Consider the following 17,920-nt stretch of genomic DNA (forward strand, 5'->3'; position numbering starts at 1 on the left):
GGGTTAAACCACAGAGCCTAGGACTTGCCGATCAAAAGGTTGGCGGTTCGAATCCCCACGACGGGGTGAGTTCCCGTTGCTCAGTCCCAGCTCCTGCCAACCTAGCAGTTTGAAAGCACCTCAAAGTGCAAGTGGATAAATAGGTACCGCTCCGGCGGGAAGGTAAACGGTGTTTCCGTGTGCTGCTTTGGCTCTCCAGAAGCAGCTTAGTCATGCTGGCCACATAACCCGGAAGCTGTACACCGGCTCCCTCGGCCAATAAAGCGAGATGAGCGCCGCAACCCCAGAGTCAGCCACGACTGGACCTAATAGTCAGGGGTCCCTTTACCTTTACCTTTACTAAAGGAATGCCGGAAATTGCCCGATACTGACTCAGGCTCTTGGCCTATCTAGATCAGTATTGTCTACACTGACTGGCAGCAACTCTCCAGGGTTTCAGGCAGGTTTCTCTCCCATCTCTACCCAGAGATGCCAGGGATTGAACCTGGGACTTTCTTCCGCATGCCAAGCAGATGCTCTGCCACTGAGCTAACAACAACCTTCTTGCTAAGAAGAAAGATTCTAGTCCTCATGATTCAGGATGCAGAGCTGCTTCAAAGAGAAACATAGGAAGCTGCCTGGTACTGAGTCAGACCACTGGTCCAGCTGGCTTGGTATTGTCCACCACTGACTGGCAGCAGCTGTTCAGGGTTTCAGGCAGGTGTCTCCCAGCCCCTAACTGGAGATGCCAGGAATTGAACACAGGACCCTGTGCATGAAAAGCAGGTGATACAGCCCTTCCCCAAATTTATCAGCTGACAGCTATTTCCCCTTTCTCTACCTGACTGCTGAAGTGGGGGATCCTGGGGAAACCCGCCTCCCCTCCTTCTCTTCCTCCCCCAGATCAGACAGTCCCTGCTGCTTTGAGTAGGGGAATTACTTCTTCCCACTCAAGTTGTTCCAGCAAAACACACACACACACACACACACACACACACACACACACACACACACACAGTTGTGCTCTGTAATAACCTGCAGGTTTTTGAATAAAGATCTATCTACTGGAGGAGCGGAGACGTTTGCGGCTCTGCAAACTGGGCAGGGGTTAGGAGAAGGAAAGCTCCTGTAGGCGAAGGGACAGGGAGCAGTTCAGGACGCAGCTGACACCAGCGCCACCCTTTCCCTTTCTTTCTTCCAGCCCCCACATCTTGGCCGAGGGAGCCAGCAGAAAGTAAGGGACCGCAGCCAGAGGAATAACACCGCGTGCCCAGAATACAGAGCCAGCCAGGCAGCCGAACGGGCGGAGGCAGAGAGATGGGAGGACCTGTCCTGCATAGCGCCTCCTGCCGGCAGACGCTGGAACTGCTCTGCTTATTGGGCTGGGTGTTTATTGAGTACCCCTTCCTCTCTGCTCTGCGACCCCACAGCCCCGCCCTTCTTCCAAAAAGCGGGAGGAAAAAAGCACCCCACATTTCCGTGCTTCAAAAAAAGACGCTCTCGCCCTGCAGCGCCTCCTGCTGAAAGCGGAGAGGATTGGCAGTGACAGGGAGTTCCGCTGGCGCCCCTGCTTTTACGACCACCACCACCACTTAGTTGCTGGGGTTTTCTGCTTTGTGGTGAAATCCCTTATCTTTGGGGTGGTGAATCTCGACCAGGCACGGATTAGCCAGCCTTCCTGCAGCTTTTATACATTGCTGTGTAATCTTGGGGCCGGGCCGTCGCGCGGGGGGTGGGGGGGGGGGGGGAGAAAGAAAGGGACTGCGTGATGGTAGGGAGGGAGGAGTGTGTATATCTGGGGCGGGGGTGTAAGAAATTGGGTTTTCCTATATGTCAGAAATGGGGAACCTGTGGTCCCCCACATGCTGGCCGTGATGGGAGCAAAATCTGGAAAGAAGAACGGCAATTGGGGAGGAATTAGGATTTTCCTGGGAGTCCCCTGGGGAACTAAAGTCCTTTTTTAGCCAGGGGAGGGGATTTAGAGAATTTCTTATAGATGACTGGGTGGATAGTGGATTACAGTTCTCTCTTGGTCATTGGAGTTGAGGATGGTACACGGACTTCCTTGAACACTGGAAAGATCGCATCAGATTTGGGGCTGTGTGGGGAGAATTAGGTTCTTCCTGGATAATTGGGAGGGATTAGGTTTTTTGGGGAGGGGATTAGGGTCTTCCCCACCGCCTCAGGTGACTGGGCTTCAATAAGAGGGGGTGAGTTACTTCCCTGTAAATGTACCCACCCCGCGCAGGATCTCATCGTTGGTCCCGGTGGTGGAGCAGGTAGGGTCCTGTTGGTAAGCGATGGGAACATAGAAACCACCTCGGAACACAGGAAGCTGCCTGATCCCGACGCATGTAGCTCAGTGTTGTCAACACTGGCTGGCAGCGGCTCCCCTGCGTTGGAGGCAGGATTCTCTTTCCTACCTGCAGATGCCGGGGGATCGAACCAGGGACCTTTCTGCATGCAGAGCAGATGCTCCACCGCTGAGCTACGGCCCTCTCCAGGATTTCAGACGGCAGACATCCCCATCCCTACCTGCAGGTGCCGGGGGAACCGAACCTGAGAGCCTTCTGCACGCCGAGCAGATGCTCCAGCATGGAGTTACAGCTCTGCCCCAAAGGGGAGTCAAAGACTGATGGAGTAGAAATGGGATCTTCTCATTAGGATGGGAGGAAACCTCTAGGACATCTTTCACTCCCCCTAGGAAGCCCCTTCTAGCCTCCTCGCACCCACACCAGCCAGATTTTCCTTGCTTATCTCTCTCTCTCTCTCCCCCCCCCCCACCCGCCTGGCTGTGATCTGCATCCCCAAACAACCGGCCCTCCCAGGACAAAATCGATCGGGCTGGCTGATGGATGCTGCCAATATGGTCCCTTCTGGTGTCTGTGGGTTTGATGGAGAGGATGTGGTACCCTGGTGGGATCCGTGGTGGGAAGCAGGAGGAGGAGAAAGGGGAAGAAGATGATCCGGGGAAGAAGAAGAAAAAAGACAGCAGGGTTTTTTTTGGAGCAGCGACATCTCTCTCCCCCCCCCCCGCACTGCTCCATTGCAGAAGCTGCGCGCGGTCCTCTCCGCTCCCCCCACCCCACCCCACCCCTCCGCCCGCCCCACCAAGACTCTCTCCAGGGTGGAGCAAAGAGGAGGAGGAGGAGGATGCTGGTCGCATAAGCTGAGCATCCTCTCCGTGCCAGGGACCGGGGGAATCTGCTGGGGAAGAAGGGGGGCGAAGAGAGAGCTGTTTTGCTGGCACCCCAAAGCCTCACATTGGCGGCGCCCCCCCCAGCCTGGTCTAATAGATCCGCTCTTGCTTTGTAAGCAAAAGGGGCAGAGCAGGCTGGGGGGGGCACAGAGGAGGAGAGGGGAGCGGGAGACACCCGCTCGCTTGCAACATGGACAAGTGATTGAAGGCGACAAGTCAGCTCTCCGTCCCAGCCTCTCCCCCAACATAGACACCTGCCCCCCCCCCCGCCCGGCTGGTGGATCTGCACGGATCTGAAGGGAGGAGGGGGCAAGGAGTCGCCCCCTCCCATCCGATTGACTTCTGCCTTTGGCTGTAAAGACCTTCGGACAACCAGGTGAGGAGCTGTGTTGGGGGGGGGAGTGGGGGAGAAAATACCTGGGCTGGGGTATTAGAGCGGGAGGGAGGGGGTCCTCTTGCGAGGTGGATGCAATTCAGGAAGTAAGGAATTGTGATTATTTTCTGCAACGAATTCTGCAGAGGTATTCTTGCCCAGTCCCATCTTTATATATAAAAAAGTTAAATGTGGCAATGGAATGGGTTTGTTTGTTTTTTTGCGGGGGGGGGGGTATTTTAAAAAATCTGTCTATATGTGCCCCCCAAATATGTCATGTTGTGTGCCCCCCCGGGTAGAGGTGGGCTTTGTGGGGCAAACATGCATTCCTAAGATGTTTGCTCTGAGAAGGATGGGGTTCAGCCACGGTGTGCTGGGCAGGGAGGCAGAGAACAAGGCAGGGAGATTGTAGCCAATTGAGCTCTACTTAGAGTAGACCCAGCGGAACCCATGGACCTAAGTTAGTGGTGTCCATTTGCTTGTGAGTATTATGGTGTCTGGGAAGGGAATGGGTGGCTGGTCGTTTGGGGAAGTGGGGATGGGATCAGAGAAAACTGGGGGAGGACAAAATAATAATAATAATAATAATAATAATAATAATAATAATAATAATAATAATAGAAATCCGGGATGTTTAAAAGGAGGGAGGAGTACTTTCGGCTCAAGGACCAAGAGGTCTCTCCCACTATTTCCCAGCTCTGTACCTCCCCAGACTTGGGAAGAATACACCCCATGCATTTTAACTGTAACACACACATACATATGCAGAGAAGTTTTAAGGTTCAGTGATCCCAGTCAAATCCCCCCTCCACTTTTCCCCCAAACACAGACAGAGTGCAGATTTCTCGGCTCATCTCATTGCTGATTCTCTCCCATACCTCTTTTCCCCACCACCCACCGCTGTCCAGGAATCACTTTTAACACAAACACAACAAGAAACAGAGAGCCCCGGCTGAATCTTGGCTCCTGGCTGGGACTGCCAGTGCCAAGGATTTAACCAGGGGGATTCCCTCCCCCCCTGCCCGCCTCCACACACTTCCTTTTCCTCCTCCCCATCCACTCCGTGTGAAAAGAGCTTGCAGGGGGAGGAGGGTGGCTCCTGCCTTCAAATCAATGGGAAACCAGCAACAGGAACTGCACCAAGGCAGAAATTGGGGGGGGGGTGAGGAGGGAAGCACGTGGGTGCCTAGCCTGGCACCAGCCTGGGCACATTTGCACCGCCTTGGACGAGGGCTTCCACTGAGTTTTGTGCTGAGCGGCAGCAGCATGCACACTCGAGGGGTCTACCCCCCGCCCCCCCCCATATGCATGAGGTCAAGCTGTGCGAAGACTTTTAAAACGCTTTAATTTTTTTGCTGGGAAGCCTCTTGCAGAGCAATCACAACAGGGTCTGATGCTCATGGAACTCTGATTTTCCTTGCATCTTAAATGTGGCACAATTCTGGAGAAAGGCTCCATGGTACAGCATGCCAGCATCTGCTTCGCACACAGAAGAAGGTTCCATGTTCAACCCCCAGTGTCATCTGCAGGGAGGGACCCTTGCCTGATATCCTGGAAAGATGCTGCCAGTCAGTGTGGACAGTACTGGCCTAGATGGACCAACAGTCTGGCTTGGTGTATTGCAGTTTTCTAGGGACAGGCACGAACCTGTGCAGAAAGGGGATTCGGTTGGGTGTGAGTGTGCACAGTGGCGTAGCGTGGGGGTGCAGGGGGGACTGGCCGCACCGGGCGCAACATCTGGGGGTTTGGGTTAGGGGGCACAAATTACTTGCCTTGCCCCGGGTGCTGACAACCCACGCTACGCCACTGAGTGTGCAAACGTGCCAAGGAGGTTTCGGAGGGCCACGCATATAAGAGAGGGCCCGGCAGAGGCTGAATTGTTCAAGGCAGAAATAATTGTAAGCGGAAAAAGGCACATGAAATGGCGAGAGGTCAAAAGGGCTTGCAAACAGAGGACACCGCTGGTTACTCTGGTTGCCACAGGTGTCTTGGGGGCAGGCCCCACACAGCCTGGTGTTGGACGGACACAACTTGACTGGCTGCATCCCAGCGGGTAGCTCCTCCTGCCAGAGTGCCCCTGTTCTGCCAAGGAGCCCTGGGCATATGCCGCTTTCCCCGCCTCCCCCAGGGGATTCTTGGGATGTCCTCCTAGAGCCAAGGCCTGGCACAGCATCGCCTGTTCATGCCCCCTTGGCAGTGCCAGTTGCTGCTGCCAGTGAACTCGGATGGGAGCTGGCACCTGCTTAGGGTTGGCCCCTTAACGCTGCGGAGGAGGTGATGGCAAACACATTACTACACACATACACACACAGAGAGGACATTATAAGCGGAAGGAAATGGAAAAGCCTACTTGGATACGTGTAAGCTTAAACCCAGAGCAAACGCCTCTGTCACATCCCGCCCAGGCTGCAACTTTCTATACGGGCAGGGCTTTTTTCCAGCCGGAACTCAGTTCCCGCACCTCTGAGGTGGGCACCATTGCCATTCTAAGAAAACGAGGGAGGTGCTCATGGCGAGATTCGGAAACCCTTTCCCTAGAAAAACAGCTCTGTATACAGGCATAGATAAAGTGTGGTTCAGCCCTTAGGGAAGGGGCAGAGCTCAGTGGCAGAACATCTGCTCTGCATACAGAAGGGGGCAGGTGCAATCTCTGGCATCTCCAGGTGGGGCGAGGAATGTCCCTTACCTGAAACCCTGGAGAGCAGCAAGACTGAGTGAGGTGGACCAATGGTTTGACTTGGGATAAGGCAGCTACCCCACAGCTTGGCCTCTGGGCCTGATTCCAATGCTGGAACTATAAAAGGAGACCGTATCTGAGCATGTGTAAAGTACCTGCTCATCTTTGCCCCGCAAGGCCTGACCCTTGTAAGATGAAGGATGTACGTAGGGGCCCATTCAGTACAGCATCCTGTTCGCATAGTTGCGAACTGGAAGCCCTAATGTGAAACTCCCCTGCTGCCATTCAGAAACATTACCAGTTCCTACAGTGGGGGCAGTGGACTTCTGAAGCCCAGGGTGCAATTTCCAGGCTGACATATCCATCAGTTTGGTTTTTCCTGATTTGTAGAAATACTGCCCTTTGTGCCCATGCGTCAGCCGTGCACAGAGGCGCATGTCGAGCTCCTTCACATAATCTGTGTGTCATCTTGCCCGCTTGTTTGCCTTTGCCTGGCAAATGTGCCCCTTCCATGCGCTCCTGGTTCGCCGTCTATTGAATATATTCTCATCCACAATGGACATTTTTCGCAGGCTGTGGGCTGCCCGTTTTCAGTAGCCTTTCACCTGCCTGTCTGCTCTTTTTTTGCTTCGGGACATTGCCTGGGATCATGCACTCCTCCCTCCGCACAAATGCATGTGCAATTAATGCCACTATCTTTTGCCTCGCATGACAGGGCCCTAGCTACCACTTTCCTCTCCTGATCTGACCAGTTCACACTTGGCTACTTCCCTACTATGAGCTGTGCAGGAAACTAAATGCTCACTGCACCACTGATAAAGAGACCACATGTGCGTTTTGCTGCGCATACAATGCCATGGGAAGCCCCGGCAAGCAGCTATCAGATGCATTTCCCCAAAACGGGTATGTGTTTGGAGAATCAGAGGCTAGAGGAGCAAGCAAGGCACCCTCCTCAGTGCTTTACCACCTTAAAACCAGAAGGTCGGTGTGGGGAAAGCACACTGTGTTTGCATCACGTATAGTATTTTCTACAGAGCCGTAACCTCTGCTGGGAGAAAGAGAGGAGGACAGGCTGGCCCTGGCCGACCCCTCCAGGGAGAGGGCAAGCAGAAGGGGAATAATGGGGGATCACCCGTCCTCGGTGCCCCCCCCCATGCACAACCCAGCACAGAAAGCAGCGGTGGATTAATGGCAGGGATTACAATGCCAGATTGCCCAGCCAAATGGGCACAGGGACCGATTTAGGACAGAGACGTATGGGAGGGAGGAGGGATGAGACACTGAGACAATGGGAAAGAAGGAAGGATCCCATGGCAGGGGGTGCAAGCTCCCCTGCTGCCTCCTGCTTTAAGGTCCCACACAGCTCCTTTGACTTCCTGAGCTGGGGGGGGGGGTGAGTTACATCTGCAGAAGGAAATTCCCTGCCTTTCCTCTTCTCCTGATCTAATCATAGGAACACGCAAAGTCGTTTTATACTGAATCAGAACATTGGTCCATCTAGCTCAGTGTTGTCTACTCTGACTGGCAGTGGCTCTCCATGGTTTCAGACTGGGAGCCTTTACCACCTTTCCTGGAGATACCAGGGACTGAACCTTCTGCATGCAAAGTGAATGCTTTACCGCTGAGCTACAGCCCTTCCCTAATCAAAGATGCCCCTCCGCCCTTGGATTCAACAATCCCCCTCTGCAGTCTTCATCAGTGGGAGAGCAAGTGATGAAAGAAAACACCTGGTTTGAATCTTGCCACAAATTCACTAGGTGACCTTATTCTCTCAACTTCCAACACCTGCAGTGTGTCAGGAAGCAGGGGGGAAACAATAGTACAGTGGTACCTCGGTTTAAGAACAGCCCTGTTTATGAACGATTCGGTTTACGAACTCCACAAAACCGGAAGTAGGGTCCCGGTTTGTGAACTTTACCTCAGTCTACGAATGGAAGCCAAACGGTGGAAGGGCACCGGTGGTGGGAGGCCTCATTAGGGAAAGCACGCCTCGGTTTAAGAACGGTTTTGGTTTAAGAACGGACTTCCAGAACGGATTAAGTTCGTAAACCGAGGTACCACTGTACTGCCTACCTCTTTTCAGGGTTATTGTAACTCAGGATGGAAGTCTCTGTCAATTTCAGTTCTCTCAATTTCTCATTTGTCAGATGAGAACAGTTAGATGTAAGTAAGAATGAAGGGAGGTGAGGGGCTGGCTGAGCTCAGACTGAGAAGTTTGTTTGTTTGTTTGTTTGTTTGTTTGTTTGTTTGTTTAATAAATTTGTATCCTACCTTCCCTACAAAGAGCTCATACATGGTTCTCTCACTTCACATTTTATTCTCACAACAACCCTGTGAGGTAGGTTAGGCTGAGAGACAGTGAATATCCCAAAGTCACCGAGCGAGCTTCATGGCCAAGTCGGGATTTGAACCCTGGTCTCCGAGGTCTTAGTCCCACACTCTTGCCACACCACACCACACTGGCTCTCCGTTTGATGGGGCAGTGCTCCATTTGCCTCAATGGGTCAGTCCCCCATTGAATTCCTGTCAGGTATTTCCTTCCTCTACCCCCATCCTCCATAGCTTTGGGGAAGGACTGCTCAAATCTCTCTCCTCTTCCTTAGCTGGGAATGGGTCCAGAAACTGGTTGATCTCCCAAGAGTCCATTTCCCACAACTAGAAATCAAATATAATCAGCCCAAAGGCTGGTTAATCGGAATAATAATAATAATATTTAGTATTCCTAAAGCATCCCGGCACCTGGCACCACACAGCTATCAAGTTAAAAAGTAACAAGCCTGCAGACTTACGACCCAGCGACGCTTGATTTTTACAATGCCGGTTTTGATTTCTCTCTTCCACTTTCCATACCTAATGAGCAGCGTTCAACAGTTGCAAAGTCCAAATGAAAAGGTGCTTATTGACACTGCAACAGCCTCTTATCTGGTGCCGGCTTCTGAAGCGGAATGCATTAGCAAACGGGCCCATCATAATTTCCTTTAAAACACACACACATAGTACACAGAATGGAACACATTAAGAATTTAAATGGAATATTTAATCTGGTTCTGGTCACACTTATTATGGAGCTGAAATGCATTCCGTGTCTCTGCTGTTAAGGGGAGGGGAGAGGTGGAGGGAAGGAAAGATGTGTTGGCATTTTGCGTCAGTGTGAACGCATTTAAGAGCTTGTGCACCAGAGGCAAACTGCCCCCACCGCTTAAGTTCTCAAGACTCAGGAAAGGAGTCTGAAATCCGAAAATCACATCTGCGGGGATGCACAAACAACATTAAAAAAAAAAAAAATCTCCAGCACGGTAGCTGTGTTAGGCTGTGTACATATTATTGGCTAAAAATAAAAATAAAAATTGCAGCTAGCTCGTTCTTTTTCTCAATTTGGATTGAAGCTGGTTTGGGGTAGGGGAATACATCAAAGTGTACTCTTTCATAAGCAACGGCAGGAGGGATATAGATTTTGGGTAATGTCATGTATACACCGCTTCCTAAACCAGTGGTGGAAGCCAATGGTCGCAAATGGGAGTGCGTACACACAGCCCTAGCCTCTTGCAGTAAAAACGACTGCGAGTCTTAGGGAACCGTAAAGCAAATGTTGTTCCCAACATGGTGCTGGAAAGGCAGGCCAGGGACTTCTAGGGATGCAAGAACAGCTCAGACCAACAGTTCATGTAGCCCATCATTTTGGTTCCCCTCAGGGGCCAGTCAGATGCCAGCGGGACCCACAACCGGAACATAATGCGGAGTGCTTCTGCCCAGGGTTTCAGCCTGCTGTGCCTTCTCCCAGGATACTCCATTCCAATCAGACAGCCGTGCCCTCTCCTGGATACTCCATTCCAACGCCCCCTTCTCCCCACACCCACCCAGTTTTCTGCTTATCCTCTCAATAGACATTCAGTGTTCTGTGGCCGTGGAATACTCAGTTCTCAGCCAGGACCTGAAGACGACAAACTTCCCCTCAGTGTTTTTACCTCAGTAACTGATATTCAGAGGTAGACTGCCTCTGGACGTGGAGGTGCCATTGCTAACGATCGTGGCTAATAAGGGAAGCTCTGCTGGATCAGGCCCAAGTTCTGTCTGTTTTCCTGCTGGGGCCAGCTGGGAGCTTCAAAAAAAAAAGCTCACAAGCTGGGTGAGAAGGCAACTGCTCATTCCCATACTGTACTGTTTATTTCCCGTAGGCCGGAATTTGGGGCTTCTAGCCTCCAAACACAGCCATTCTAGGCAGCCATGCAGAAGCCATCAACAAACCTATGGTTTGTATGTAGAAATAGTAGCAGCAGTAATAATAATAGAATATATCAAATATTAGTCCTACTTAGAGCATACCTATTGAAAACAATAGACATGACTACATGAGTGCTATTCATTTCAATGGGTCTGCTCTAAATATGGTTTAGTTGGATACAGGCCAACAATTCTTTTTTAAAAAAATATATGGCCAGCTATTTATGAAATTATCTAAGCTGTCTATAAAGGGAAACAAACATAACACTTTTCTTTTTAAATGCAAAGCACAAAAATCAAATCAACACAAATCAAGAGGAATTAACAGCACAAAGCTTTCTAGCAAAGGCAGAAGAGTAGTTGTAGTAATTCTTTCTTAAATTTCTACAGCCAGCCGTCAGGAAGATTCCTTAAGGCTGTTCACGAAGTGAAATAAGCATAATTAAAGAAACATCGCCAACACCCTAATAATTAAAACAAAACTAGTATAAATAACAGCACAGAATTGAAACAATTTGTGGCTCAGCGTAAAACTGCAGTGGAAGAGCGAAACCATAAGGTTTGTTTAAAAACACATTAAAACAGCCGAGGCGGAGGCCCATCTAATCTGCTTTTAAAGCTTTCTAAGCCAGAGTGAGTGATGTAAGTCAATTACGCACCGTGTGAAAAAGTGCTTTCTTGTGTCTGCCCTGAATCTCTTGCCCAATCAATCAATTTCACTGGGATTATGATGCCCCCTGTTGCCCCAGCTTGGTCCAGTATGTTGAGAGAATAACAAAAACTCCCTAGCCACTCTCCAAACCCAGCAGCTTCATTTTATAAACCTCTCATAGGAAAACAACAAGAAGTAGCAAGAGCCACATAATAACATAGTCCATCATCCTTTTCTCACAGAAGCCTCCAAGCAGGGTCCAAGCACCAGAGCACTCTGACCTCCTGTGCCTTCCAGAAATTGGTACTCAGAAGCATTACTGCAGGGGTCAGCAACCTTTTTCAGCCGTGGGCCAGTCCACCGTCCCTCAGACCATGTGGTGGGCCAGACTATATTTTGAAAAAAATATATGAACAAATTCCTACGCCCCACAAATAACCCAGAGATGCATTTTAAATAAAAGCACACATTCTACTCATGTAAAAACACCAGGCAGGCCCCACAAATTATCCAGAGATGCATTTTAAATAAGAGAACACATTCTACTCATATAAAAACACGCTGATTCTTGGACCGTCCGCAGGCCGGATTGAGAAGGCAATTGGGCCGCATCCCCGGGCCTTAGGTTGCCTACCCCTGCATAACTGCCTCCAGCTGAGCAGAGCATAACCATCAAGGTTAGTGGCCATTGAGAGATAGCTTTTTCCTCCACAAAGCTGCCCAATCCTCTTTTCAAGCCATCCATGTTGGTGGCCAATACTGCCTCTTGTGGGCGTGAGTTCCACATGCCGTGCAACTATCCTGTTTTAAGTGGGACATGCCGGAATTACAGAAGCCGCCCCAGCTTCTGATTCCATCCTGGCATGTGCTGTTTTGGATCCCGTACTTCCAGAAGCACTGTGGTGGCAGATGGGTGACCAGTGGCGGTGGCAAGCAAAGATGCGTATCACCAGGATTGTGCAGGGCAAGGAGTAATGGACCCCAAGGGAGAGAGCTGAGAGAGGGGGCCCCATCAAGGTTGTGTCCCAATTTGCCTCACTGGGATGTTGGAGGGTACGGTTCCATAATTTAACTCTGTGCTGTGTTGAAGAAGGACTTTCTTTGTCCTGATTCTTCCCACATTCAGCGTACCTGATTTTTAGCGTCAAAAGAGAGGGAGAACAACTTTTCTAGCCGCTTTCTCCACACAATGCATAATTTTATAAACCTCTGTCGTGTCACCTCTTAAGTGCCTCTTTCCTTGAAACTAAAAAATCCCAAACCTTTCTTTGTAGAAAAAGGATGGGAGAAATTCATGGAGGACAGGTCTATTCGTCAAAACAAAATAAAAAAATTCCTTCCAGTAGCACCTTAAAGACCAACTGGGTTAGTTCTAGGTATGAGCTTTCGTGTGCATGCACACTTCTTCAGATACACAGATACACCTGAGTGTATCTGAAGAAGTGTGCATGCACACGAAAGCTCATACCTAGAACTAACTCAGTTGGTCTTTAAGGTGCTACTGGAAGGAATTTTTTTATTTTGTTTTGACCATGGCAGACCAACACGGCTACCTATCTGTAACTAGGTCTATTCGTGACTACTAGCCACAGTGGCTAAGTTCTCCCTCCGATTTTTGAGGCAGTGTGAATCTGGATACCAGCTGTTGTGAACAGGGCTGTCCCATGGGGCAGACTTGAGGCAGTAGCCTCAGGTGGTGAAATCTCACGGGGCAGTGCCCTCAAGGGCGTCTCGCTCACCAACCACCAGGCAAGCGAGGGGAAGCAGTGCTGAGGGCTTCCAGTGAGATCTCACAAGATTTCACAGAGCTCATAAGAGTTCCAGAATGTCTTGCCAGAAGCTGTTGCTGCTGCTATGCAACCCTGGTAAGTGAGGCTTCAGCAGAGGGGCAGCAGCAACAGTGGGGCTGGTGGCATCTTCTGTTTCGCCTCAGGCAGCGAAATGCTGGCTGTGAATCACAAGTGGGGGGCGAAAGTGTTCTTCTGCTCAGTCCTGCTTTGGGGAACCCCATGAGGGCATCTGGCTGGGCATTGGGAGAATGGGATGCTGGAGGATATGGGCCTTTGGCAGGCAGCCCTTTCTTACACCCATATGCCTTACATCAGAAAACTGGAATTGCGGAAGCTCATGAGAAGTAGGGTAGTGAAAGGCAGACCCTCCCTCCTTCCTTTCACCAAATGTTTATGGGGTTTAAATCCGTGTTAGCGACTGCACGTATTCCAACAGGGATTGGTAGTTATTCTGGATTGATGAATGAGGGAACAAAGGCGTGGTTGTGCTCTGTGTCATCGGTGCGGACGGGTGTCTAGAGGAAAAGGCATATAATAGCTCCCGCAATTCTATTCTTGGGGCTGGGGCTGGAATCTATTTTTCAGCATCAGTAGGCGGTGGTGTACGTGGGAAGGGGGGAGGGAAAGGGATGTTGCTGTCTCCCCTCTTGCAGAAAAGGAGTGAACAAGGAAGTGATGGGGAGGACAGAGAGAGCTCCTTTTGGAAACATGTTAGCCCAGAATTCTGGAAGTGAGAAGCTTGGGACACAGAAGTGACAACGTTTCTGGAATATCCTAGTACCAAAACAGGGCCCTGTGCCTTTAGACTGACAGCAATGGACTCCAGATTCCCATAAACTCTGTGGACAAAATAAAAGCATGGTTAATCTAATTTATGTACATAATTTTTTATTTCCGTCTCTTCTTTGAGTTCCTGATACATGCACTCTGCTTCTGCCACCAAGTCCTAACCTTCATTATCTTGTCTAGTCAATGCCTTTAATACACTGGCTCTGAGCACAATTCATAGTGTTGGTGCTGACCTTTAAAACCCTAAACGGCCTTGGGTCAGCCCTGAATACCTGAACGAGTGTCTCCATCCCATATCATTAAGCCAGGACACTGAGGTCTAGGTCCGAGGACCTTCTGGCAGTTCCCTCACTGTGAGAAGTGAAGTTACAGGGAACCAGACAGAGGGCCTTCTCAGTAGTGGTGCCTGCCCTGTGGAACGCCCTCCCACCAGATGTCAAGGAGATAAACAACTATACAAGTTTTAGAATACATCTGAAGGCAGCCCTGTATTTGACGTTTTATTATGTTTTTCTATGTGTTGGAAGCTGTCCAAAGTGCCTGAGGCAACCCAGCCAGATGGACGGAGTATTATTATTATTATTATTATTATTATTATTACTATTATTATTATTATTTCACTAACACTCTCTGCCCTACCTTACAGGTATCGTCTTCCTCGCCATGTCACTCCTGTCTCAACTGAAGGCTTCAGCCTTGCTGCTGGCCTTGTTCCTCCCTTCACCGCTGGCGACGGTGGGTGGCCATGGCGGTACGCACGGCGTTGAGACAGCGTCCCCGGACGGCGGCAACCACACCGCCAAGTGCCAAGAGGCCACGGAGTGCCAGGAAGGTGTGATCTTGCCAGTGTGGTTCCCACAGAACCCCTCTGTGGGGGACAAGGTGGCAAGGGCCATTGTTTACTTTGTGGCTCTGATCTACATGTTCCTGGGCATGTCCATCATTGCCGACCGCTTCATGGCCTCCATAGAAGTCATCACCTCACAGGAGAAAGAGATCACCATCAAGAAGCCCAACGGGGAGACCACCACCACCACCATCCGCATCTGGAATGAGACCGTCTCCAACTTGACCCTGATGGCATTGGGTTCCTCAGCCCCTGAGATCCTGCTCTCCATCATTGAGATTGTGGGCCACGGCTTCACCGCAGGAGACATGGGGCCCAGCACCATTGTCGGCAGCGCAGCCTTCAATATGTTTGTCATTATCGCCGTCTGCATCCATGTGGTCCCTGAGGGCGAGGTACGGCGCATCAAACACTTGCGGGTCTTCTTTGTCACCGCCGCCTGGAGCATCTTCGCCTATATCTGGCTATACCTCATCCTGGCCTGGTTCTCTCCTGGCATAGTGGAATTGTGGGAAGGGCTCCTCACCTTCCTCTTCTTCCCACTCTGTGTGCTCCAGGCTTGGGTGGCTGACAGAAGGCTCCTCTTCTACAAATACGTCCACAAGAAATACCGAGCGGACAAGGCCCGAGGCCTGATCATTGAGACTGAGGGTGATACTGGCTATCCAAAGTTGGACATGGAGATGGACAACTCGCTAAAGGAAGGATCCGAAGGTCTTGTGGAAGCAGGGAAGGACCAGGATGATGAAGCTCGCAGGGATATGGCCCGCACCTTGAGGGACCTCAAGCAGAAACATCCAGAAAAGGACATGGAGCAGCTTATCGAGATGGCCAACTATCACGTGCTAGTCCAACAGCAGAAGAGCCGGGCTTTCTACCGCATCCAGGCCACACGCATGATGATCGGAGCAGGGAATATCCTCAAGAAACATGCGGCGGACCAGGCCCGCAAAGCCATTAGCATGCAGGAGGTGCGTGCGGAAGAAGATGAGTCCGTGACCAAAGTTGGCTTTGAGCCAGCACACTACCAGTGCTTTGAGAACTGCGGCTCGGTGGTGCTGACTGTGGCCCGGCGGGGAGGGGACCCAGCCTGCGTCACACTGCGGGTGGATTTCCGCACAGAGGACGGGACGGCCAACGCTGGCTCAGACTACGAGTTTGCGGAGGGCACCTTGCTTTTTAAGCCAGGGGAAACCCACAAGGAAGTGCGGGTCGGAATCATTGATGACGATATTTTCGAGGAAGATGAGTATTTCTATGTCCACCTCAGTAACGTGCGGGCAGCCTGGGCCGAACCGGGCCCTGAGCCTCCTCCCAAAGCATGCCTTGGGCCTTCTAAGATGGCCACTGTCACTATCTTTGACGACGACCATGCCGGCATCTTCACCTTCGATGGGGCCTCCATGCGTGTGAGCGAGAGCGTGGGGGCTGTGCGCATCAAGGTGCTGAGGACCTCGGGGGCACGCGGGAGAGTGGCCATCCCCTTCCGCACCATTGAGGGGACCGCTAAGGCCGGAGAGGACTATGAGGAGGTAGCTGGCAAAGTGGAGTTCCAGAATGATGAGACCATGTAAGAGACCAGGGAAGGTGGTTTGTTTTTGTCTTTGAAAATATTGGTGTGGGCACTGTGTACTGAAAACACGAGCAGGAATGCTGTGACCCACACAAGAGGGCCACCAAATTGGATGGCTTTTAAAGAGGATGTGGGAGGGAGGAATAATAGAGCATGAGTCTACCAATGGCTGGTTAACCATGATGGCTATGGGGAGGCTGCCAGGAATTACAAATGGGAAGTGGGTAGGTGCCGCCACACTAAAAGCCCCATTCCACTGTGTGGAATGGTCCTCCTGATAGGATGCCATCTGTAGGACGCCTTCTCCCGCAAGACACAGTAACTGATTGGCTATATAATGTGTGAGACCAGGGCCGGTTCACCCATGAGGCAAGGTGAGGTGACTGCCTCAGGCCACAGGATCCACAGAGGCAGGAGAGAGGGCCTCCAAGGAATTCATCACCCATTGCCTCTGTAGCAGTGGCAGTGACGGCTGTGGCAAACTCCTTGGCGGCCAAATCTGCCTCCTCCTCTGCAGCCATGCCGCCTCTACAGCGGCCTTTCAACAAAAAGGAGGTGCTGCTTGGCTTCCCATCCCTAAGGAAGAAATGGTGGGGGCTGCCCTCTGCATCCACCCGGCATGATTCAGCCCCCTCCCCAACTACGGCAGCCTTTGATTCCCACTTCAACCATAGGGAGAAGGTAGATTTATCCCCCCACCCTTTTCCTGATGTGGATCTTCGTTCACCCTTTCTTCCCTAGCCGGGAAGCACCATTTTGCAGTTTGCCTCAGGTGGCAAAATATATTGGACTGGCCTTGGGCAAAACAATCTTTTTGGTATCCTGGCCCCAGACTACATTCAGTAATTTGTGGCTGTTACTGTTGTTTTAATGGTGTAAGTTTTATTTCCTGTTCCACTGGGTTGTTATCAAGCAAAATTGAGCCTTGACTGGAGTCCAATGAATGTTAGTGATTTGTTAACATGTATAGCTAGGGCTCTGCAGCCCAATACCAGCACCTTGAACCTAGTCTAGTATAGGGTTGCCATATTTCAAAAATAAAGTTGTTGAGCTTTTTTTTTTTAGGAAGACCACAAAATTGTTGAGCTATGGCAGCCCTAGTAGCTAAGTGGCAGTCAGAGATTGCTTTCCCCGTTCCTCCCATCACACCTCCCCTCTGGAAGATGTCAACACAGCTCATTTCCCTCTTCCCAACCCCCCAACCCATTCTCCTCTAGCTCCTGAGATACAGTGGTTTGACGCAAGCAGAAATTCAGCTGCGGAGCGTTGCTTGGCTAGAGCTAAGAAATGGAAAACAGATTTTTTTTTTAAAGGGTGCGGAGCCTGAGGACCCCCAGTTGTTGATAGATTACAACTCCCATTATCCGTGCCTGGGCATGCTGGCTGGTCCAACCACACCTGGAGGACAGCAGATTCCCCACCCTGATTTAAGAAATGGGAATAGCATGTTGAACGTTGCACATACCAGGTTTATGTTAAAAGGCATGATGCTGGGGCAGGAGTGGCAAAGCTTGATAAAGGTGCTCTGTACATGCTCAGTGGCACCATTCCTTCATGATGCAACATGAAAGAAAGACAAGAAAGAAAGGCACACACTGCCATAGGTCAGTGGTAGAGCATCTGAAATGCTCTTTTGAAAATGAAGTGCTGCCTTTATTAGAGTCTCTCTCTCTCTCTCTCTGCCTGTGATGCCTGCTTTAACTGGCAGCCAATCCCCGAGGTCTTGAGTAGACAAAAGTCTTTTCCCGTCACCTGCAATCTGAGCCTGTTAACCTGGATAACCCACCTTCCAAGTGTCCTGGGGTAAAAGGGACATTCTG

At 50.9% G+C, this 17,920-nt stretch overlaps 1 protein-coding gene across 3 annotated transcripts in view; it reads left to right on the forward strand.

Annotated features, from left to right (window-relative positions):
- The first annotated feature begins 3,036 nt into the window (after positions 1-3,036).
- LOC309329830 (sodium/calcium exchanger 1-like) overlaps positions 3,037-17,920 on the forward strand; it is a 29,186-nt gene continuing 14,302 nt past the window's right edge. The window contains exons 1-2 of one of the 3 annotated variants that reach the window (XM_081840905.1): positions 3,037-3,554; positions 14,327-16,097. In XM_081840905.1, coding sequence (XP_081697031.1) covers positions 14,344-16,097 — 1,754 coding nt within the window. In that variant the 5' untranslated portion in view covers positions 3,037-3,554; positions 14,327-14,343. Of the gene's footprint in view, positions 3,555-12,978; positions 13,753-14,326; positions 16,098-17,920 lie in introns of those variants that run through there. The other 2 variants (XM_081840906.1, XM_081840904.1) reach the window with 2 other exon arrangements.

This window comes from Podarcis erhardii, assembly GCF_964252035.2.
Source record: "Podarcis erhardii genome assembly, chromosome: 15".
NCBI lineage: Eukaryota > Metazoa > Chordata > Lepidosauria > Squamata > Lacertidae > Podarcis > Podarcis erhardii.